Source organism: Gekko japonicus, unplaced genomic scaffold (assembly GCF_001447785.1).
Source record: "Gekko japonicus isolate JY-2015 unplaced genomic scaffold, Gekko_japonicus_V1.1 scaffold651, whole genome shotgun sequence".
Lineage (NCBI taxonomy): Eukaryota > Metazoa > Chordata > Lepidosauria > Squamata > Gekkonidae > Gekko > Gekko japonicus.
This window is the reverse complement of record NW_015161970.1, coordinates 519,404-543,309: the sequence shown is the minus strand read 5'-3', so window position 1 is coordinate 543,309 and position 23,906 is coordinate 519,404. Positions and strand designations below refer to the sequence as shown.

Sequence of the window (23,906 nt, the reverse complement as noted above, 5' to 3'; positions counted from 1 at the left end):
GCTAGTAGATTACATATAAATATCACGGGAGGGAGATAAATACCTTAAGATCTGTTTGATTTCAGCCTTGACTGAACAAAGTCTGTATTTAGCATTAGCTGAGAGCAGTTCAGACACAGACAGAAAACTGGGGGAGAGATAGGTAAGGAAGTTTGGGTAGTAGAGAAGACTCCCTTTTAGGCCAAAGAAAAGGGGATAGATCTTCTAGGGAGAGAATAAGAATCCCTACCCAGTCAACCAGGGAGAGTTATCTCTGAGGAGTACAGAGATCCCTGGTCTGGTGTGATTAGAAATTGCCTGTAGAGACCTTGAAGTCAGTTAACAACTTAAGAAGAGTGCTGGTTTGTTAAGAGAAGGGGTTTGGGTACGGGGAATAGGGTACCAGCCTTCTGGACACCAAGAAAGTCAGTGATTATATAAATAGTTGTTTTAGAATGTTTGGGGAAACACTGGAACAAAAGCCTCTCAATACAAAGTTCTAAGTAACTATGAATAATTTAAGAACCTCTCATTAGCCTGACATAAGAACAAAAGTCTATGCGTGTACTTAATTTTACCCCAGTAATTTCAATCCCTGTTTTTGCCTGACCTTTCCACTTGATGTTAAATAAAACCTTTTGTTATTTTTTATTTTTAAAATCATATCAAGTGCCATTTTCTGTCATTTAAGTTAAAGGGAGACTCTAACCCTTCCCTCAGGTTCCTGGGCTGAGCTAACAGTCAATACATATTACTGACACGGGGCGGGACCACTAAAGTTTCTTTAAAGAGAAGAAAACACGTTACCAGGACTGCTTAGTCAGTGAAGGGACAAATAAGAACAGAGAAAAATTTTTGCCTCTGAGGGAGGAAAGTGGATGGGATCTGTCACAGTTGTCCTTAGACACAGCTTACTTCTATGCCTTACCTTTTCTCCCCATTGCTCGGGGTTTACAGAAAGGTTCTACAACTCCCAGCCAGTTTCCATCAGCAGGCATAGACAGTGGGCGAGGCTTTCCTAAGGAAAACAGAAAAGTATCCAAGAAGAATGCAGTGCTGCTGCTGAGGGCTGAACACTGAGTGAACATTAATTACCTCAGCTTCACAACAGTAGAATTATGAGAACAGTTAAAACCAACCATTAAAGTAGAAAGCACCTAATTATTCCAACATGCATTGCTTACTACAGTAGAAGGCAAGAGTAAACCACAGAAGAACTGCCTTGTTGGATCAGAACAAGGATCTGCCTAGTCCGGATTTTTGCAACAGCTGCTAAACAGATGCCTCTATACGCTTTCATATGCTCAAAAGCAAGGTATGAAGTGGAGGGCATTTGTGTTTGTCCCCAGGACCCTACATTAAGATGTATGCTGTCTCCGAACATGGATGTTCCATTTAGATATCACACTAATAATTACTTATTGTTCATGAATTTGTATGATCTTTTAAAAAAAATCATCTAATGTAGAGGCCATTAAGATGTCAGCTCCTCATGTTAGTCTACTGCAGCAACAATGAACAGTGGTGATAACTTAAAGAGTAACCAAATTTTATTTCAGCATCAGCTTTCATGGGTAAGATCCCACTTCAACAGAAGTAGCCAAAGAAATAGACTTATGCCGGAACGAACTTTATTAGGATTTAAGTGCTATTAGACTCCAGTATATCTTGTGACAGAGAACCCATTTTTGAGGAAGGGAGTGCTTCTTTTCACAGGTCCCAAAGAGCACTGCCAATAAACTTCATGGGATAAACCCAAATGGTTCTAGTACTGTGTGAGAGAGAATGAGGACACGTGAACTACATTAATTCTCAACCTAAATTCTAATGAACATTACAAAGCATACAGTTTTCTTTTCCTTTTTTTTGTATTTTTGCATGTCTGTGTGCCCATGCCTGGAAGTCATGGCAACCTCTGGCGACTCCTACTGGGGCGTGGAGGACGTTCAGAGAAGTGGCTTGAAAGGTAAATGTTCCCTTGCTCGAAAGCCAGTCGAATCCAACTCTAGGGTTGCAGTGCTCATCTCCGTTTCAAAGCCGAAGAGCCAGCGCTGTCCAAAGACTTTTCCGTGGTCATGTGGCCGGCATGACTAACACCAAGGCGCACGGAACGCTGTTACCTTCCCACCGAAGTGGTACCTACTTATCTACTTGCAATTTCTTGCTTTCGAACCTTGGTATTCTTTGGAGGTCTCCCATCTAATTATTTGCCAGGGTCGGCCCTGCTTAGCTTCCAAGATCTGACGAGATTGGGCTTGTCTGAGCTATCCAGGTCAGAGCTAGACAACTTTCTATTTTTAGTGGTTTTCACTAAATGTTTCATCATGTACTGCTTCTGACATCTAAACTTGGCCAACTGTTTTTGTTCTTTTTTAAAGCTACAAATAATTAAAAAGTGATGACTCAACAAGCTTTCACTTTGACAAATTCTAATAGGCGGTTTCAAACTTCATTCCTTAGTATGCCAAATTCAACTTAAAAGGGGGGGATGTTAAAGCTTTGAAGAACAAGAACAGAGAAAGCAGCAGGGATTTACTCACCATAAGATGGAGTTTTTTCTCGCATCTTTGCAGGCAGAATATTTGCTTCTATGGGACAACGAGTCAAAGGATCAGAATCAGTAAGGGTAAACCTTCGCCTCCTGCATTCCTGATCCAGGAAAGAATTGGGAGATTCTGCACCTTTGGAACCAGGTAGAGGCAGTTTTGGTTTATTGCTTCCTCCATAAATGAAGCTCCCCTTCTCATCCCTGGAAGAATGTTTGATTGGATTAGCAATGCAACTATAAAGGTAGTTAAATGCTTCAGAACCCTTCCTGGATTTGGGGGCCTGGTACTTCCACAAGGTGTAGCAGGAAGCAAAATATACGTAAAGGTGAAAGGCATCTGTCAGCACTGTATGTAGGCTGCAATTCCACCCAAGTACAGGAAAAGCACATGTGCTATTAGCTGCAGAAGTCAGCTGAGAATCAACTTTCTTTTAAAAGGATATTCTAGCCATTAGGGCTGTAACAGCATGCTTCAAAATAAAAAAAGGCGTGCAACCTCAGATATCTGAGGGAGTGGCTGAGTAGGACTTTGGTGATCAGGAGGTGATACACTTGCATGCTCTGCATTGCACCCTTTCTCCTCCCTGTGATTAGCAGCAATCCAATAAAACACACAGAACACTGTCTAGTTCCAAACTGATTGTGGAAGACAATTGTGCATTTCTGTTCTATTTGTATAATGTAAACATTCTTTCAAACCTGGCTTTTCTTGGTGCCAGATTGGGGTTTCTGTGGCCCATGGGGGTGTGTGGTTAGTACAGAACACACGTGGCCTTCATTAAACACACTGATGCACAGTAAGCACACTTATCCCACCCCTCTCTTTTTCTTACAAACCTGCCTACTGTCAACCTAAGCCATTAAGTTGCTGACAAGAAATGTGAGGCTGGGAGGAGAGTCTGGTAACCACCAAACGGTGGAAGGCTGATTGAGCAGTGGTAGGAGAAGAAGAGAAGCAGGCTTAAAGGTACAAGACATGGTCTGCTTTACCCAATCATTGCAAGGACAAGTGAGAACCCAACAGACTCGTGGTGGGGAATCCCATCTCCCCCTGCTGAGCTCATTTGCCCTTCTCCCTTTGGGCACTCACTCCTCCCCCACCCCTGCTGGGACGCGTGAGAAACTTGTGGAGGAAAGGAAATATTGCATGTCCTTTTGCCCACTCTGTCTTCCAGCTCCCCTCCCTGTAGTTCTGGCAAACAAACCACCCTCCTCCTCCCACAGTGGCTTCCCACCGATCCCCCCCCCATCACTCTGGCCACCCTCCTACATGCTCTTCCACTGCTGTGCCCACCCCATCCTCCCCAGTGCTCTGTTTGCCCTCCTTTCTGCTCCCCTGCCACACATGCCTTTGCCACTGCTCCCTTCCACACCACTCCAAAGGAAGCAACAGCAGGGGCAAGGGCTCCCCACTCTCCCACTTCCCTGCCTACATGCAGTGCAGCTGCCACTGCTACCCCTTTTTTGTCTCATGCAGTGGCAGTAGCTCCCGCTCCTCTTCCATCTCCTACGGTGGGCTGACAGAGGCACATTGTCTACACTTGCGCAGACAACACTCCTCCCCGTCCATTTTTTTCTAACTTTAAGGGTTTTCCTGCAAACTTGGTAACTAGAAAGATATCACATGTCTCTACATGGAACCGGTCCATGGATTTAAGTCTCTGCAAATAGGGCCATGTTGAGAATTAAATACATTGACAGACAAATGAATGAGGATCCCGTGGTGATTTTTACTAATAATCTACCCCTAGTTGAGGACTGAAGTAGAAAAAACAACCAGAGTTGTCATCCATACCCTTCACAAAGGGGAGGTGGGGCGGCTAAGGGAATGGGGATCAAAAGTGGAAAAGTGGCAGATTCAGATAAAGGATAAAGTTTTGATGCAATTCAAAGTATGGGAACCATCTCCTATAGATTTTAACTTAATGCATTCTCGGCAAAAAGGACACATGTAAACCTCCCATGATCTTCTTCCAGGGTCCTGCTCTGTGTGACTACACTGACTGCATGGAACTTGGAGCAGAGGCTGGGGAGGGGGTGTGAAACAAGGTGTTTTCAATCATCATGTCCCAAACATGAAATTTATTGTCTCAAAGTGCTAGTATGGCCTTCTCGGCTTGCCCTTTAACATGTTGACCAGACTTGCACCCAGATGGGATTATAACTTTGCATTCTCTGCCACACAGCAAGTTCTAGGCTAGTAAAAACAAACACTCACGTGTTGCTACTTTGACCACGGCCCATGCGCAACTATTTTCCCCAGCAAGCCACGACACTGTTAAATGCTTAGTGGCTCAAACAGTTATTTAGCTAAAAGAAAAATCTGTGCAATCTCAGGCTAATCTGTACGGAGTTTTGCAATCCAGCCAGCCCAAAGAAGTTTGAAAGGAGTTTCATTTAACATGAAACTATTGGCATACCGGGGAGCATATGGAACAGCTGGTGGTGGAGGTATGTAAAGGTCCAAAATGGCTGGCTTCTCCTTCTTCAAGGAAGTTTCCATGGTGCTTTCAGGTGACACGGTTGTAGTTGGGGGAGGGCTGGTCTGCAAGTAAAATAAACATTCTCTTAGAAATCATATACCATCTACCTGAACACAACATTCTCCATATCTCACCTAACCTCCTAGGCAGGAATATTTGTACGTTATTATTGATCATGTCTCCAGGATTTTATTATGTATTAGTTGTAGAGTTTGGAAGTCAATAAGTAGAGGTCTTCACTTTTTTTTGAGTTTCCCATACTTGAATTTGGGCTGGCCATGGCCTTCAGACCAAGCAGAAGCACAGTAGCAGTTGTACAAATTGTTATTTTCAGCAGTTTAAAAATACTTCCTAAAGCAAAAGTTGAAGTTAACAGCATTGGGCATTTGAGTCTCAGCCAAGAAACTAGAACCAAAGAACAGCTTAAAACTGATTACATCAGATGTCTAAGGACAGATGGAGCTTCTGGACAGTTCAGACCTCTCCCCCACCCCCATCACATAAAATTAGGGATGCCAAATCTCACCTTGTTACGGAGCAGGGGACTCCCAGGTCGATCCCAGAGCGCACCAGGAAGTGACGTGACGACGCTGGGCATGCTGGGGGCGGGGCCACGACCATCCAAGGGAAAACCATAGAGTTTTCCCTCAGATGACTGTGGCCCTGCCCCCAGCGTGCCCAGCGTGGTCACGTCACTTCCTGGTGACATGCACGTCGGGGTGGAGTTCCCCCCGGAGCCCGATCCGGCGGCGGCGGGGAATGGGCCTCTGGGGCGGGGGTTTCCCCGCCCCCCGGGAAGACTTGGCAAGCCTACATAAAATGTTCTGTGTAGCTGCTTCCCCCAGAATGCAGTCCCACACCTCAGGACAGCATGTGTAAGCACATTCTAACCATCTGGGCAAATCTGACTGTACAGATTTTTTTGGGGAAATGTGGAATCATACCACAGAAAACATACCCACATTGCTGTGCACGTGCATATGTGAAGGGTACCTTTGGCTCCATTCTGCAACCTAGTCTCTCACTGTCTTAGAATTATACAGGGCTGAGTTGGATCATACCTAATATTTATGTGTGCAGGGTGGGGAGGGTTTTCACTAAATCCACCGTGCTGCAGCAGATGCTCCAACTCTTCCCTCCCCCCAAGCTATTTCTAAGGGTTCACATGAATGCCTTACGCTGAATTAGAACATTTGCCCATCAAGGTCAGTACTGTCTATGGCATGCCACCTAGCAGCAGCTCTCCAGGTGCCCAAAGAGAGGTCTTTCACAATACCCGCTACTAGATTCTTTTAGCTGGGAGTGCTAGGAGTTGAGCCGAGTACTTTCTGTACGCAAAGCAGATGTTCTGCCATTAAGGACCTGGGCCCCCAGAAGAAGCATTTCAAGGGGCACTTTGGGCTGCAGCAGGATTGGGAATATGAGGAAGCTGTGCTTCCACAGACAGAAGTCCATCCATCCATGGAAGTTTTAGGCAAGGTCCAGCTCACGGTGTCTGAGCTCATCCATGGCTCATCAGCCACTGATTTTTCTTTTTAATGGAGTGACTTCTATGGACACCTCTTTTAGATGTAAACATACTGTTATTCTGTAATCCAGCTAATAAAAATACAGGCATTCCCACCTAATCAAACATACATCATCCAAAAAAAAGAACTACACTAACACCTGTTTGCATCTGGTTGCAGAGTAGCACCTGGACAATACAAAGGGAAAGGGGAGAAATTTTATAAATACAGTTGCAGTTATATCCAATTAAATTAGTTGAGGGTGTTAAACTGCACTTTGTTGCCATCACTTTCTCCAGCTTGAAATTATCTCATTTCTTCCCGCTCCCCTACATCCTCTGCTCTTTGCAATATACCCAGTTCTGATGGTGCTAAAAGTTGGCAAGCAGAAGTCACAGTCAGCTACATTGCAAACACCACCCTGGATAAATGCTGCTCTGTTTCACAAATATAATTATTGTTAGTTTCACAACCCAGGAAGTATTTATTGTTTACTTCCAGAATTCATCAATCCACAAGATTATCAGCAATTCAGCAATTCACTCTAGGCTATCTGTCCTGATCCACAAAGCACTACAGGGATTAAAGAAAACCTGTATTTTGTTCTCTCTCCTTCTTTTGATATATCAAAAGTGGAGAATATTTTATAAAAAGCATGTCACAGATTCTCTAAGCAATTGCACTTTTTGATGTTGCACGGTAATTGCAACAAATATTTTAAATTAAAAATCTGTTGTTGATGCAAATTTATCTGTAACTTAAAGAGATAAAGTCCACTATGTACTTCTCTTCGCATGTCCAGTCAGCTCAGAGACACTGTATGGTCAGTTTATAAATCAGGAAATACTTAATGGGTCATGGGTCATTTTGAAATGAGAATGAGAGAGAGAAGTTTTAAACATATTGGTACCAGGCCCCCCATGCTTAGAAAGACTACCCCATACAAGGTAGAAAGAAAGAAGTATAATTAGAGCAAGGGGGGAAAGCTTTCTGTATAATTGTATGTTACCTGTACAAGTGGTGGTTTCCATCTTAGGTTTTTAAGGGGAGCAGGAGTAAAATTAAAAGAGCCTGTATGACGTTTCTTTACTAATAAAGTAACTCCAGAAGGGTTCTCCCGCAGTTTCCTCACAAGGTTCTTCAGTTGCCATCCCACCTTCAAAAGAGTAAGACAAGGATGTGTGGAACACTGTCAGAGACAAGTTAGTTGGTTCTTTTTCCCACATCCTGGCAAACAACCTAGATGATGCTACCACTCAAGGGTCTCCTAGACTGAATGAGTTGAGAAAGGAGGAAAGCGACAAGTGGCATGGTGGAGGCTGCCTCTACACCCAACTAATAGCACTGCTGTGGGAAGGAATGACTGGTGGATGGCAGTGGAAGATTACATGCTTGCTGAGGGAGTGAAAATTCCACCAGGCTTTCAACTAAGGAGCCGCCTTCACTACTGCCACCAACAATCGGAGTCATAGATCCTGGCCCTTAATTTTAATTTTGACATCTGGCCTGTGCGGCCGCATGACTTAGGAAGATTACTGAGCTGACAAACTGTTCGTCTGTGTGCACTCTTCAGTACGCCATCTGAAGTATCTAAGGAAACACTCCCAGCACTTTATGATTTTAGGATTTCACGTTTTTATTTGTAATTGAATTGTTTAAATGTTTTTATATGGATTTGAATGGTTATTTATGTACCAAACAATGTAAGCCGCCCTGAGCCTGTTTCCGGGGAGGGCGGGGTACAAATTGAATTAATAACAACAAAAACAACAATAATAATAATAATGCCACCACCATTGTCAATTCAGTATCCTTCTCTGATGCTTAGTACTAACCACATTTCCCCCCGCCATGCTGTGAGCTAGCTGTAAGAAGGAAGCGGACCACATACTGTCTTTCCTTTCCTCCCTTCCTGTTCTTTCCTTTTCCTTCTTTCTTCCAAGCCCAAACAAGTCTGGTGTGGCAGGGACTTGGCTGCTCACTGGGGAAGGAAAGGGAAGAGACAAGGGCCCTGCGGGACCTCTCACAGCTCCGCAGGGCCTGTAAAACGGAGCTCTTCCACCAGGCTTTTGGAGCTGCCACCACTAATACCTCTACCGCCAACAATTGATATCTATGTTGGCAGAACCCTGACCCATTGGTCCCTTAAATACTGCCCGAGCCAATCACCCGAGACAGCCGAAGAAGGCCGAAGAGCTGACCATAAAATGAGGAATGTTGCTAGCACTTTATTATGTCTGAGTTTTAACATTGTATTTATATTAATTTACGTGATTTTATGTTATTGTATTGTTAGAATTTTACTCTGTTTGTAAGCTGCCCTGAGCCGGCCTAGGCCGGGAGGGCGGGATAAAAATCTAACAAATAAATAAATAAAATAAAATAAAGATGTACTTTGTGGAGGCAATGGTGTATACATGATCAATGGTACCAGGGGACCTTGGTTTAATCAGACAGGCAGGACACTTCTGCATACATCTACAAATGTCATGTCTGGTTAGGCCTTGTTGCTACCATAGCTGATGGGTTCCTCTAAAACCTGCCTTTATGGAAGCAATTGGCAGAAGCAAGCCTTGGGGTTGGGGTAGTGCAAAAGGAGGGAAGAAGAGTCCTTTTTCCCAGTACCACAACCTCCAACACCAGTATAAATTTGTCCCATTCTAAGAAATTGACCATATTTCCCACAAGCATTTCTTTTTCACAGTAATCTTTTCTCTTTAAAAAATCTGGACCTAAAGTTCTGATATGAATAGACAGCTGAAACATTTTCATCAAGAAAAATACATGAAAGGCTCCTAGTGCTCCAAGTGGCATTCCTTGTTTTTCTATTTAGAGGCCAATCACAGATGAAAACAACAGATCTGTCTTGTTGTGAATGACTGGCACTCTGAAATCTACTTAACCCAAAAACAAGGATCAGCAAAAGCCGCCTTTACTTACCACAGTCTGGCGATTCACCTGAATCACTTCGTCACCAGCATGAATTTTCTGAGACCTATCAGCCGGAGACTATGGAAAACAAAACAGAAGCATTCATTTTTCACACACATTCCCATTGCTTATTTTAAAAAAATGCCCCCCCCCTACAACGCTAACCTTGACAAAAAGGCTACGTAAACAAAAACAGCATGCCATCTGTGCAAGAGTTACAACAGCTGGACAGCACAACTATTGTTTAAATAACTAACAAAACTCTTGCCTTTACATAGGGAGGAAGAGAAGGAGGATAAGGAAAGTAGTATGGTTAAGTGGTTACAGATTTAATATTTAACATTTAATATTAAGACATTTATGCTGCTATTCACATAAATACTGATTTATTTTGTTTCAGTGCAGTAAGCTTATGTCAGATTTTTGTAAGAATTCACAAACCCTAAAGTTCACATGTTCTTTATTGCTCATTCATCTATTAAAAGCTGCAGATTTAACCATACATGTGCAATATATTTGTTTAAGCCATCTGCCTGTTCTGAAGCCAGAGGAACATACCACCTGTTCACTTGAGTATTGAAAGACTAAAGGTGTTAAAAACTTTATGGCACAGATTTTGCAACTAGATATACGATACATTTGGGTACACATCAGCAAGCAACAGTTAAAGAGAGCTAAATATTTACTTTGTTCTATGAACTATCCAGCATAGAATATACTATGCCAGCCATTGTGTAAAACATCCCTGCTACTATAACACATAAAGAAGTCCGACGACACACCAGCAATACGTGTCAAGGGGGAAAACACGCATACTAAGCTGATTCATGTGACTCACATACTACTGAACCAAGTGCCTCATTTCCCCTGTTCCCTTATTTGGGGCAATGGAAGTCAGGATAATCCCCTTGAGCTACCTGTAAACTGGAAACCTGCTTAAGAAAGACGCTCTCACTGATGATCAGCTGACAGGTCTAACACATTCTCCTCAGACTGAGTCAGAATCATGGAACAAGAAGAATCTTCATAAACTGGAGTTCTTGGGAAAGGGAGGGAGGATCCTGAGGCAGATAGGGAATCTCCAGCTACAATGAGCAACACATTTCCTCAGCATGGAAATACCCATTCACCAAATAGCTCAGTTGATCACGCCTTGGGCTCTGCAGTTATGGACGTGTAGATATCAATATGTTTTGCACATACCAATGAATCTCTTTCAGGATTGGGAGATCTGCTTCTAAAAGCTCACCCCCTCACATACATACTTGTAAAACATTTAAAACTTTACACCACAGGCATTTGGGAAAAAAGACTGGAAAGTTGTGTTCAGGTCATAGCATTCCCACAAAAAGCAGGAAATTGCAAGTCGTTAAAATCAACCTGGAAATCCTGTCACTTGACTGAGCATCAGACACGTACCGTTCCTCTTGAATAACTGTAACAACTGCCAACTAGAGGCTATGGTTTACATTTACTAACGGACAAACAGCAAAGGAAGAGCAATCACAAGGAATAAAACATCTATTCTCTACATTGCCACTAAGAATGCAGACCAACAGCAATCAGTAGCTCCTTTGCAGGGCTGCAGGTTCCCTTAGAATGGAAGCTGTCTTGTTCAGACTCAAGTACACTCAGACAGAGATAGAGAAGATTCAGAGGTTTAGACTTGCACATTGTGAAAATGGAGAGGCCTTGCCCAATCCTTAGAAAAGTATCCACAGATCCAACACTAAGTCATTTAACCTATATCAAGATGGGTAGCCATATTAGTCTGTCCATAGCGGTAGAAAAGCACAAGAGTCCAGTAGCACCTTGAAGACTAACAAAACATGTGGCAGGGTGTGAGCTTTTGAGGAGGAGGAGGAGGAGGAGGAGGAGATTGGATTTATACCCTGCCCTTCACTCTGACTCTCAGAGCAGCTTACAGTCTCCTTCCCTTCCTCTCCCCACAACAGACACCCTGTGAGGTAGGTAGGGCTGAGTGAGCTCTGAGAGAACTGTGACTGAACCAAGGTCTTAAGAACAGCTCTGAGAGAACTGTGACTGAACCAAGGTCACCCAGCTGGCTGCATGTGGAGGAGTGGGGAATCAAACCTGTTTCTCCAGATTAGAGTCTGCTGCTCTTAACTGGTTCTGGTTCTCCTTTAGGTATCTGAAGAAGTGAGCAGTGACTCACAAAGGCTCATACCCTGCCACATATTTCGTTAAGTCTTTAAGATGCTACTGGACTCTTGCTCTTTTCTAACATTTAACATAGTTCGGAAACTCTCGACACTTGGGTCAAGCAGATCCAATCAAATGAATAAGAAATTTAATCTGCTGATAAATAAGCAAAGTAAGGTGACTCCTAGGAGGAGCTGCTGAGTCAGAATTTTAAATGCATTTTCAACACTGAATTTGACTCAGGGAAAGGGAGTGGATTTCTACAGAAAGCAATCTTCCTTGCTCACAGGTTTATGTATACTACTCATCTTACTCTGACAGTGCTGGATATGAAATCATTTGCACTTTTGAATAAATCTTGCGTTCAGCTGTGCGTTGCAAAATAATGCAGCAACATACGCTGCCTTAAGTTGCTGCTGTACAGCAAGAAATGCAGGATGCAAACATTTTAATAAATGAAATAATGCAACACATCTGTTTTAGAATGCTAGATCTTCTAGCCTCCCTTGGAATGTTCCCTCCCTCCCTCCCTGCAGCTGTTCCTTTTGTCTGTACTCTGCCAACTGATTGCAGCATTTGATGGAACATCTGATGAGGTGAGCTGCATTAGTGGTTCCCAACCTGTGGGCCAAAGACCCCTAGGGGGCTGTGCAAGGGGTTATAAATCCATCCAGCTTGGGCAGGTTTCTACCTTCCCCCACCTGTGTCTTCCCCCAGGCTGGCCTCCCCATCTGTGTTGGTCCAACTGCTCTGACTCAAGAAAGCTTATGCTAAAATAAAACTGTGCCACTTGTTAAGGTGCCATTGGACTTCTCGTCAGTGTTCCCTCTAAGGGAGGGGGGAGGAGAAGAAGAGGAGGAGGAGGAGGAGGAGGAGGAGGAGATTGGATTTATACCCTGCCCTTCACTCTGAGTCGCAGAGTGGCTTCTTTCCCTTCCCCTCCCCACAAAGACACCCTGTGAGGTAGGTGGGGCTGAGAGAGCTCTTTCCAGAGCTGTCCTTGAGAGAACAGCTCTGGACAGAACTAGGACTTGCCCAAGGTCATCCAGCAGCTGCAAGTGGAGGAGTGGGGAATCAAACCTGGTTCTCCCAGATTAGAGTCCGCACACTTAACCACTACACCAAACTGGCTCTTAGTATGAGCTACCTCACAGTTTTTTAGCCTCCAGCTCACACATTTTTGTCTTAGCTCAGGAAGGATGGCTCCAGAGCAAACTAATTCATGCAGCAGCCAAATCGCTCACTCACAACTTTATTACCAGTAGCTCACAAAGTAGAATTTTTGCTCACAAGACTCTACAGCTTAGAGGGAGCATTGCTTCTCATTTATTTTGCCACCTAGATTAGTAATCATTACATCATCAGCTGTGGAAAAGACGTGCAACCCAACACATGTGCCCAGAGATCTTACCATGTATTCCGGAGATGAGGTCCCCCTTCTTCCAAACCATGTGCTGTTACTAAGGCCATGGTGGAGGGAGAAGCAGCCAGGCATCCTTTGATCATGCCTCTATCCAGCACAATTCAGAATCCCCTCCACAAGAAGAGCATGCCTTCTGAGCAGCACCACCTGGTAGCCCCCAGCATGAAGGACGTCAGCCTTGCCTTGACCAGGGCCAGGACATTTTCAGCCCTGGCCCCTGCCTAGTGGAACATGCATCCAATTGAGTTCAGGGCCCTGTGGGATTTATTACAATTCCACAGGGCCTGCAAATTGGAGCTGTTCCACCAGGCTTTCGGTTGAGGTGGTGGATATCCACAGGACACTGGCCTTCCCTGCTTAATCTCCTCCATCTGCCTCACTTGTACTGCTTATACCAACTCAGCGCCAGCATCACCTGACTTCAGTTAGTTGAGAGAAATATGCCCCCATGACATTGTTGCAGCATTCACTGTAGTCAGACACTATTAGCTGCCATCAGGTGTTAATTTAAGTACTGAAATATTTATTGGATTAAATGGTTTGATGTTCTTATGATTTTTTTATTGTTTTATCATGTGTTGTGAGCTGCTCTGAGCCCACTTGTAGATTGGGTGGGATACAAATAAAACAAAACAAAATAAAATTTGTATTGCATTTTAATCATTATTTGTGCCACATTCTAATACCAGGGTGCTCCTTTGGGAGCCAAGTGACCACTCAAAAGCAGGGTTAAAATAAAAATAAATAAGAATCCACCAATTGTTCTGTCAAGGGCTGAAAGTTCATTGGGCACCCGTGCAAATTCCCATGAACTGCTATGATGGACCCCCGTTACTGTCTCCATTCTGAGGCAGATTTCTCCCGCCAAATTCTTAGTTCCCTTCAGGTACTGAGCTAGTGTAATAATATGTGCAGTTTTATAAATATGAATGTCCCATCCTGTGACAGAATATAATTTGGCTTTTGCCCAGCCCAGGGACTTGTGAGGAGAAAACAGGAGCCCTCTTTTTAGATCCCTTGAAATGGCACTGGAGACTGTGTAACAGAACAATTATAAATATTTTATTTAATAGGCAGGGACGGTATGGGGTAGTCAGGAATTGGAAAGGCTGAGGTAAACATTAGTAAAACAGTATGTTTTTCAGTTGACAGACAAGATGGTGTTGTAGCAGCTTATTTTTACAAATTCTAGGTTCTTATCAACGAGATATTGTTGACTGAATATTTTAAGTATCAGTAAGAATATTTCTGCATATAGTTTCCTAATAACTGTTCAGGTTTTCTGGAAAGGTCACTCTTTTTGTGTATCAATTTTTTTCCCTTTTCTGAAAGCACAATGTTTCTTCTTTCCCTTGAGTAGTCTATAACTATTTCCTTTCACAACAGACCAGGGTCTGCCTCAGTGCCAATATCCTGTATAACTGGACAGGACTTATATTTCTTCCCTGAAAATATCATCCTATTCCTTTTGGCCTGTTTGGGAGCTTCAGCCTGCTACCCAGTCCCTCTTTACCAAAATCTCAAACCCCAGTTCTAGATGTCTGTGTGAAAATGTGCTTCAGCTTTAAGTGACACTAGATTTTGAATTCTTAGATGGAATTCTTTCTCAGGTTGTTGAACACAGCTAAGACCAGGAGTCTCCCCTTTATTCAAAAGGTGAACCTGTCTGACAGACTTTTTAGTCAGACTCTTCAGACAACAAGTCCTTTTGCTGAACTTTTTCTTTGTCTAACAGTAATTGCTGCTGAACTCAAAACAAACTCCCACTCCCCTCAGCACACATCTGATTTTATATTTCCCTCAGCTGACAGTGGCCAATCAGAGAAATGGAGCACCCTGACACTCAAGCTCAACATTCTAGAGCAGAGTTAACTATTCACCTCCTTCTCTGATTTTACTGCATTAGGAAAACAGTGTTTTAAATGTAGTCCGTCACAACTGCTAATTATTAGGGATGAGCACAAACCAGTTCACGAACCAAAATTTGGCACCTTACCCAAATATTTACCAGATGTTCGGGGCCAGTCATTTAACCCTGTCAGCTGAACAGTGCAGGTCCACCGGTCATCTGTTAGGTTTAAATGGCTGGCAGCCATTTAACCCTTCAGTTTTGCTTCCCCCCCAAAAAAGTGATGGGAAGTGAAGCCAAAGGGTTAAATGGCTGCCAGCCATTAAACCTCTTGGTTTTGCTCTCCCCCCTCAAAGCGGGGGGAAGTGAAACCAACCGACTAAATGGCTTCTGGCCATTTAAACCTAGCAGGTGGCCGGTGGAGAGAGCCATTAATCCTCTTGGTCTCACTCCCCCCAAAACAAAACTGACCAATTAAATGGCTGCCAGCTATTTAACCCTTCCCGGGCATTTTCTCCCCTTTCTCCTGGCCCTAGTGAGCCACGGCTGAAAGAAAGGTGAAAGGAAAGTCCCTTCTAGGGCAGTCCCCACCCTGTTTTGTCCTGTGGCCAGGAGAAAGGGGGATCCAAACTCACTGGACCAGCTCAATTTGGGTGCACAACTTCTAGGTCGGTTCAGGAGCTGCCCCAAACCAAACTGGTTTTGGGGGGTTCATGCCCATCCCTATTATGTTAGCAAAGGAGTCATTCTAGGCGGCTACACTAGTAACTCCAAACTATACAAACATAGGAAGCTTTCATATACTGTGTCAAGTCATTGCTCTGTACTCTCTACCCTTCAACCAGACTTCTGGTCTGTGAAAGCTGCAAAACAGCACCAGCCATCGGATTAAATGACTCAGTATAATAAATAAGCACACATACCTCCTGTAGACTGAATAAATAATATGTCTTGCACATATACACATTACTGTTTTTCAAATGTATGTAGATGCAGATGTGATTAATAAAATACGAATCCATTTTAAAATGTTAATTCATAGTAGCCTTTGGTCACTATGCATTTTCTCAATCAGCAGATAATAACAGTATATCCATACATTTTCTTTACGGATATGAGGGCAATCTGGCTGGCAACATCTGTCACATTTTCTTTACCTTAAAAAGAGTCTTCATACTTGAAAAGGCTGGAAACCACTGCTCTGGATTCTAAAAAATTTAGGCTACAATAAAATTGTTCGCATTGAAGGGTGGAACAGGATTGTTAGCTTCACCTGAAGCTACAGTTCTTCTGATCCTTTTCCACAGCCATCCACTCAGTATATCTCAGGGCTTGACCTTCTCAGTTCTCATGAAGCTTTGCACTTAAAGGACTGGTTTCTGTTATCTTGCAAAATTCCTTTATCCCAGGAAGTATATAGAATCTTTAGACTAAACATCCTGCTGCTGCTTTTATAAGGACAGAGCACATTATGAGAGCACATATTTGCTTAGTCAGCATTTACTAGACAAATCCATAAGCTCTTTGCTCAACAATACTTCTGGTAATTCAGGTCATTCCAAATCTTGGTTGGATTTTGAAACAGTTTTGTCTATTTGCATGGAGGACAATGAACTAGTAGGTTGATAATAAACAGGCAGACACAGACAGACAAGAAGACAAGACTACACAGACTGTAGTCAAGGATAAGCTAATAATACTGCAAGACTGAAATAAATACAATATGGCTTCAGAATCTGATTTTACTCTGCCTTGAGTTCTCTCTTACATAAAACAGCTTGTGTCAATTCTGTTTTGAAGACGACATTTTAAAAAACTTACATTTTCTGTTGTTCCAGTGACAACATGTAATCCATCGTATGTAGATTTTATGTACATTCCCTAAGGTAGAAAAGTTGAAAAGATGAGAAAAGCACACTGTAATTACAGCTTACCCACAGTTATGCCAAGGCTGTGTACAGATGAATATTTCTAAAGAGCAACTTTCCCTTTCATAAATACCACAGCACCAAGCCCAGTCCAGCAGTGGGAGCTTGAATGGGGAGAAGTCTCACCGTGCTGAAGGAAAAAGCCCGTTGCTTTCTATTCTGTTTCCTAAATCACAGCTGCACAATTTAGTCTTTTACAACTTGTGAGTGGTGAAATTGACCGCACCAGCTCACAAGCAGGTTCTAGCCCAAACAATCAGAAGCTGCTAACTGCCAGATGAAAGAAAAAAAAGACCTGTCCCTTTAACAGAGACTTAATGGGATGATATTTACCAGGTGTTATTTTTCCACTAACCGGAGTACAGAATTGGAGTTCAGGGCATAGCCCTTCAGCGTATCTTTATCAAGTGAGAGAGAGAAGGTGTATCTATGATTCCGTTTCAGATAGATAAGTTTCTTACTGTAACTGTTTTAATGACTCGAGATTAATGTTCCAAACTTATATCACTTTGTCCTATTATTATTATTATATACAATGATGCAAATCACTATACTTTGATGGTTTCTGTTTGTTGGCATATGGGCTGACTTGAACTGTTATTTTTTCTTTATTGTTATGCCAATAAAGGTTTTTGGAATTGGAATTGGGATGATATTTACCAGGTGTTATTTTTCCACCAGCTGGAGTACAGAATTGGAGTTAAGGGCATAGCCCTTCAGCGTGTCTTCATCAGAAATATTTACCCCAAACACGCAGAGTCAATATATACAATCTTCAGCGCTTTGGAATCGGGTTTCATTAAAATATGCCTATATCTATTTTTTTCCCATCAAGTCATATCTGACTTATGGCAACACTGTAGAGTTTTCAAGGCAACAGACATTCAGAGGTGCTTTGCTATTGCCTGCCTCTGAGTAGGGACCCTGGTATTCCTTGGTGGCCTCCCATCCAAACATTGGCCAAGGCCGATCCTGCTTAGCTTGAGATCTGACGAGATCAGCCTAGCCTGGGCTCTCCAGTCACAGCCATCCAGGTCTCTATATCTATTGATACAGATACATTTCATTAGGCAGGCCTTCAGATGTGACTATGCTTTGAGGCTATGGGCAGGTGGCTAACGCAGAACAAGCTGAAGCCAGACAAGGCTGATGTTCTAGATGGACTAGCTCTACTTCTCTCAGATGCAGTGCAGTTGGCTTTTGCAGAGTGAGAAGAGTTTGGGGGTGCTCACGGGCCCACCCTTGTTCCAAGACAACCTTCTATCTTCTGAATCTGGTTTGCCAACTCTCTCCTTTCTTAGGTTCAGACAATCTGGCCACACTTTTGTCACCTCATGATTGGATTATCATCATCATCATCATTATTGCCCTATCCCAGCTTATGCCAGGCTCTGGGTGATATACAAGGGGGCATAATGCCATAAAAATATACAAAAACATTAAAATTCAGCACACAATGTGATAAAATATAAATGAACCAGAATAAAAAGATCCAAGATGGCATCCTGTAAATTTTCTATCCCAGTTCTGGACTCCTTGGTGTCATTTGGCAGAGAGTTCCACCAGGTCAGGGCCAGGACTGAAAAGGCCCTGGCCAAGGACAGCTGGACATCCCCAGGGCCAGGGATCACCAGCAGGTTGTTATTAGTAGAGCGCAAAGCTCTCCCAGGGACATACTGGAGGAGACAGTCCTCTAGATATGTTGGTCCCAGACCACTCAAAGCCTTAAAGGTCAATACCAGAACCTTGAACCTGAATCAGTTCTCCACTGCAAGTGTAGCTGGCGCAGCACAGGCTGAATATGTGCTGTCTGTGATGTTCCTGTCAGGACTTGCACCACTGCATTCTGGATCAGCTGGAGTTTCCGGGTCAGTCTCAAGGGTAGGCCGGTGTATAGTGAGTTACAGCAATCTAATCTGAAGGTGACCGTTGCATGGATTACCATGGCTAGGTCAGGGCGTGACAAGAACGGAGCCAGTCTCCAAGCTTGGCGAAGATGGAAAAAAACAGCCTGGTAATATGCGTGACTTGGGCCTCCGCCGATAAGGCGGCATCCAAGGTCACGCCCGAACTCTTGATGGACAACACCAGTGTCAATGGTGCCCTGACAAGAGCTGGAAGCCTAGACTCCAATCCAAAAGCCCCCCCCCCAATAATGTAACACGCTCTACAAGGGCTGCCCATGAAGACAACTCTGAAACTGCAGCTGTTTCAGAATGTGGCAGTTAGGGTGACCTGGCTAGCATCAACCAGCACCTGGACTTTTTCCACATGGTGCCCTGACAAGAGCTGGAAGCCTAGCTCCAATCCCAAAGCCCCCCCCCCCCTAATGTAACATGCTTTACAAGGGCTGCCCATAAAGACAACTCTGAAACTGCAGCTGTTCCAGAATGTGGCAGTTAGGGTGGCCTGGCTGGCATCAACCAGCACCTGGACTTTTCCCATTGCAGTTCCCACTTTGTGGAATGGGCACCCTAAAGAGGTAAGGGCAACCCCTCACTAGAGACCTTCAGAAAGTACAACAATCCTTGTATGTTTGCCAGGGCTTTTGATGGGATACGAATAGCAGGCATCTTTGGGAGTGGGATATTTGAGTTTAATTGTATCCGGTTTTAATTTTAAATGTTTTAATTGTTACTTGTAAGCCACCTTGAGCCAAGAAGAAAGATATGGTTGTAAATATTTCAATAAAACAAATAAATGCCATGAAAAGCTTCAGTTGCCGTCTCTACATATTAAGGGACAGAACATTTCTCTCCGTCTCAGTAACCCTAAAGACAACTGCATTTCAGAAAGAACTTGGGGGGGGGGGAGAAAGCAAATGCTCTGGATAGTTTGAATGAGAAGGGAAGATGGCTTTGGGGGGATTGGGAAGGAGGTCCTTTACGGAGCTGTGTAGGTTAAGTACTAATATGTGTTTCAGGAAAAAAGGCATACACTAAAGCCACTTCCAAAACTGATCCCAAGACACCGGGGAAGGCACAACCCATGAATGTTATACCAAAAGTATTCTTACCAGGCCTTCACCAGGTTTGATATTAGTTAAGTGAACCTCCTCAAGACAAGCACCCTGGCTCATCAATGGATCAGTTGTTGACCGGATTGTCTTATCACAAATTCCATTTAAAATTTTGGCCTACGACAAAAGAAGAACAGGAGATAATGTTATTATTTTTTCCCATAATCACAGTGTCTGTTCCACAGTCCCCATGCTGTCTCCAATGAACAGGGGGAAAAGCTTTAATAGCTACTTCTGGTTTTACACAAATTTGTAGGTTGCAGCAACTTCTAGGAGTTACCTTTTATCAGCCCCACCTGTTAAGAAGGGTGTAGTCCTTTGTTTCATAATTTAAATCCTGAAGCCAAAATATACACCCTATATACCTTGAAGCGAGGCCACTGTAATCAGGGCTTATTTACAATTTGGAAACTTTGTGTGGCAAAGAATACAGTGGTCACTTTCCTAATGGGAAAGTATCCCAGTGAACATACATACTGTCTCTAGGTCCAATTCTGTTATGATGTGTAAATCCCTAAATAGCTACATTCCTAAGAGACCTCTTCCATCACAACAATTGCCCAAGAGCATCAATTTAAGTTTATCATGTGCACACCAATTCATAAAAACAAGGGCACAGAGAGACATTCTTGGCAGTTGCTCCTCAGCTGTTGTAATCTCTGTTCTATAGAAACCTGACAAAGGCCATTGGAACAGCTGTCATAAATATAAAAATACATTTTATATGGGTAGGCTTCGGGCACCTAGGTTAAGCTTGTATAGAAGAGTTATATATAAAGGTTATTTTTCATTTTATTTGTCGTTGATCATTTTTATGGTTGTGAGCTTTCTTAAACTGTACTTGACTTTAATCATTTTGTATGCCACCTTAGAGTCAAAAGCAAGGACATATTCCTTAAAATGTGTGTCTGTGTGTGTATAAAATGTATTATTACCTGCCCAAAAACTTTGGAAAAAGGCAAGGTACAGAAGGAAGGAAGGAATGGAATGGAATTTGTGAGAAATTGAGCTTTGTGTTACAATATGGCTGTCTGGTTTCTGAAGAAGTAAGCAGTGATTCATGAAAACTCATACCCTGCCACAAATTTTATTAATCTTTACAGTGCTACTAGACTCTTGCTCTTTTCTACTACTACAGACAGACTAACATGGCTACCCATCTTGATAAACAAGGTTATGTTTTGAATATGGTTGATCTAAACAGAAAGAGTTCCACAGCTTTCAAAAAACTTAAAACATTTCTGCTAGCTTGTCCCTGGATCTGAGGTAATTCTCTCTATTGTGAGGGCTAGGGTTTTGTGTCTGGCACAATGTACGGTGATCTTGTGCATGACCATAAATGAGATTCACCCTAAGATTCCCTGGGATGGGTCACATAAGACTGTATTTGCAGGGTGACCCCAGCCTCCACTATGTCAAGGATAAGACCACAGTCCCAAAAGTTTGAACTGGGGTGTATTTCAGCAAACTGTCTCACAGGGAAAGTTGCAGTCTGAGAACAATTCTAGGACTGCAATTGGAGATACACTTACTATGGAATAAGTCTATTGAAAGTAGTTGAACTTGCTGAAGAAACATGCTAAGAATTGCTTAATAAATCTTTGACCATCGAACTCTAAGACCAAGTCTAAAACATAGCTGAATACCAAAAAAGGAAAAACAGGAATTTGTGTATTTTGTGTAGCTCAGCAGATGAGCATACTCTCGGACGTATCAGGTCTATGTTCTACACTCAGCTCTTCTGCTTTAAAAGAAAGGAGGAGGAGGAGGAGGAGATGACTAGATTTATACTCTGCCCATCACTACCCGAAGGAGTCTCAGAGTGGCTTACAATCCTTCCCTTCCCCTCCCCACAACAGACATCCTGTGAGGTAGGTGGGGCTGAGGGAGCTCTCTTGAGAACTGCCCTTGAGAGAACAGCTGAGAGAACTTATGACTGACCAAGGTCACGCCAGCAGCTGCATGTGGAGGAGTGGGGAATCAAACCCGGTTCTCCCAGATTAGAGTCTGTGCTCTTAATCACTACACCGAACTGGCTCTCCATAGGTTCGTGAAAGACCACTGCCTGAGCCCACAATCTTCAAAAGCTGAAGCTGAAACCAGTGGACAGTACTGGGCTGGATGGTCTAGTAGTCAGTAGGCAAAACATTTAGCAAAATGATTAACATCCCCCCTGACACACAGACACACAAACACATACACACACAAAGGAATTAAAATAAATATATTCTACAGCACAAAATATACATAGAACTGGGTATGGAAAAATTAAAACTAAAAGTCTTAATGGTCCCATGTTTGAGGAGGCAGGGGTATTTTTAACTACTGTCTAATGAATTCCTAAGCATCTCTTAGCAGGCGGAAGACCTTATCAAACACCACAGCCTGATCCATGTCAAAAGCAGGAAGCAGTGATTAACTGTTACAAAATATAAAAAAGCCTGTCACTATGTCCCTTTCGAGGCTCGAAGACTGCTGCAAAAATATTTGGAACACTCTTTTTTTCAAGGCAACTACAATTAGAAACAGAGTTTTAATCGCTCCATAACTGGTACAAGCCTTTTATAACAACAAGCCACATTTGTTCTAATGTAAATAGTTTTATTATACAATTGTATGGACTTAATCTTTTTTGTTTGTAAAACCCTTTTTCTCTATTTAGAATCAGAAACAAAAAACAAAAACCTATGAGGCAAACCGTTACAGGCCCGATTCACACTGCACCTGGCGTAGGTGCCCCAATGTGGCCAATGGATCCAAGTCAGGCAGAGTGCACAGTTGTTGTTTTTTGCGGAGTGCACAGTTGGCCAGCGGAGCTGCTGATCCCAACCGACCGCCTAACGCACCAACCAATAGCCTGCCGTCCCTGATGGAGGCCGTATCAGGCTGGGCGCTGGAACACCCTAGGCTATTAGTCTTGGATTATTTCAACGTCCATGCCAATGACATGGCTTCCAATCAGGTGGTGGACCTAGTGTCGTCCATGACGGCGCTGGGATTCTCCCAATTTGTAATGACCCCTACTCACCGGGCCAGGCACACGCTCAATTTGATATTCACGGCTGGGGTGACAGTGGACCGGATTACTGCTTTGGCAGTACCATGGTCAGACCACCATGCAACTGAGGGCCCATCGGAATATTCCGCCCCGACCCTGTTTAGGCGGGGAGCATATTTTGGCTCACCCGCTGAGCCAAATGGACCCAGTGCGACTCCAAATGGCTCTGCAGGATCCGATGCCCCCTGGCGGCTCGTTGGATAAGCTAGTGGAGGACTGGCATAGCCGGCTCACTGCAGCCATCGATGAGATTGCTCCCCGGCACCCTCTGCGCCCTCGCGCTAAGCTGGCGCCCTGGTTTACCCAGGAGCTGCGGCTTATGATGCGAGAGCTGAGACGGTTAGAGAGATGGTGGCGTCGTGCTCGGGACGAAGCTACAAGAACATCTTATAGGACGTTTATGAGATCCTATGAGATAGCAGTCAAGGCCACAAAGAGAGAGTTCTATATGTCTACGATTGCATCTGCGAGCTTACACCCAGCCCAAATGTTTAAAATGATTCGATCTTTAACAGTTCTGCCACAGGGCAGACCAAAAGCTAGGGAATTGGATATTGGCTGTGAGGCATTTGCGAGCTATTTCGCGGATAAAGTCTTGGCGCTCTGCCGCAACCTCCCCACCACAGTTGAAACAATGAATGAACTTGAGGCCCCGCACACGTCTTCGATTCTGGTTTTGGATTGTTTCAGCCCACTCAGCCTGGAGGAAGTCGACAGACTGCCCGTTACTGTATGCCCAACCGCATGCAGCCTTGATCTGTGCCCTTCCTGGCTCATTAAAGCAGGCCACGAGGGGCTTCGAGGTGCCTTAAGAGAGATTATCAACAAGTCCCTCTCTGAGGGGCATTTCCTGGGGGCACTCAAGGAAGTGATGGTCCGCCCCCTCTTGAAAAAACTCTGGATCTGGCTGAATTGGCCAACTATCGACCGGTTTCAAATTTGCCCTATCTGGGCAAATTAATAGAGAGGGTGGTGGCGATACAGCTACAGGGCTTTCTGGATGACGCTTCCGTCCTT

General features: G+C 43.6%; 1 protein-coding gene across 2 annotated transcripts in view; it reads right to left on the bottom strand.

Annotated features, from left to right (window-relative positions):
* Positions 1 to 23,906, bottom strand: part of CNKSR3 (CNKSR family member 3) — a 112,189-nt gene that overhangs the window by 5,621 nt on the left and 82,662 nt on the right. For both annotated transcript variants that reach the window (XM_015429668.1, XM_015429669.1), the window contains exons 6-12: positions 19,829 to 19,948; positions 16,706 to 16,765; positions 9,459 to 9,527; positions 7,528 to 7,674; positions 4,948 to 5,072; positions 2,520 to 2,728; positions 908 to 997 (exon numbers count right to left, since the gene is read on the bottom strand). In XM_015429668.1, the coding sequence (XP_015285154.1) occupies positions 908 to 997; positions 2,520 to 2,728; positions 4,948 to 5,072; positions 7,528 to 7,674; positions 9,459 to 9,527; positions 16,706 to 16,765; positions 19,829 to 19,948 (820 nt within the window). The remainder of the gene's footprint in view (positions 1 to 907; positions 998 to 2,519; positions 2,729 to 4,947; positions 5,073 to 7,527; positions 7,675 to 9,458; positions 9,528 to 16,705; positions 16,766 to 19,828; positions 19,949 to 23,906) is intronic.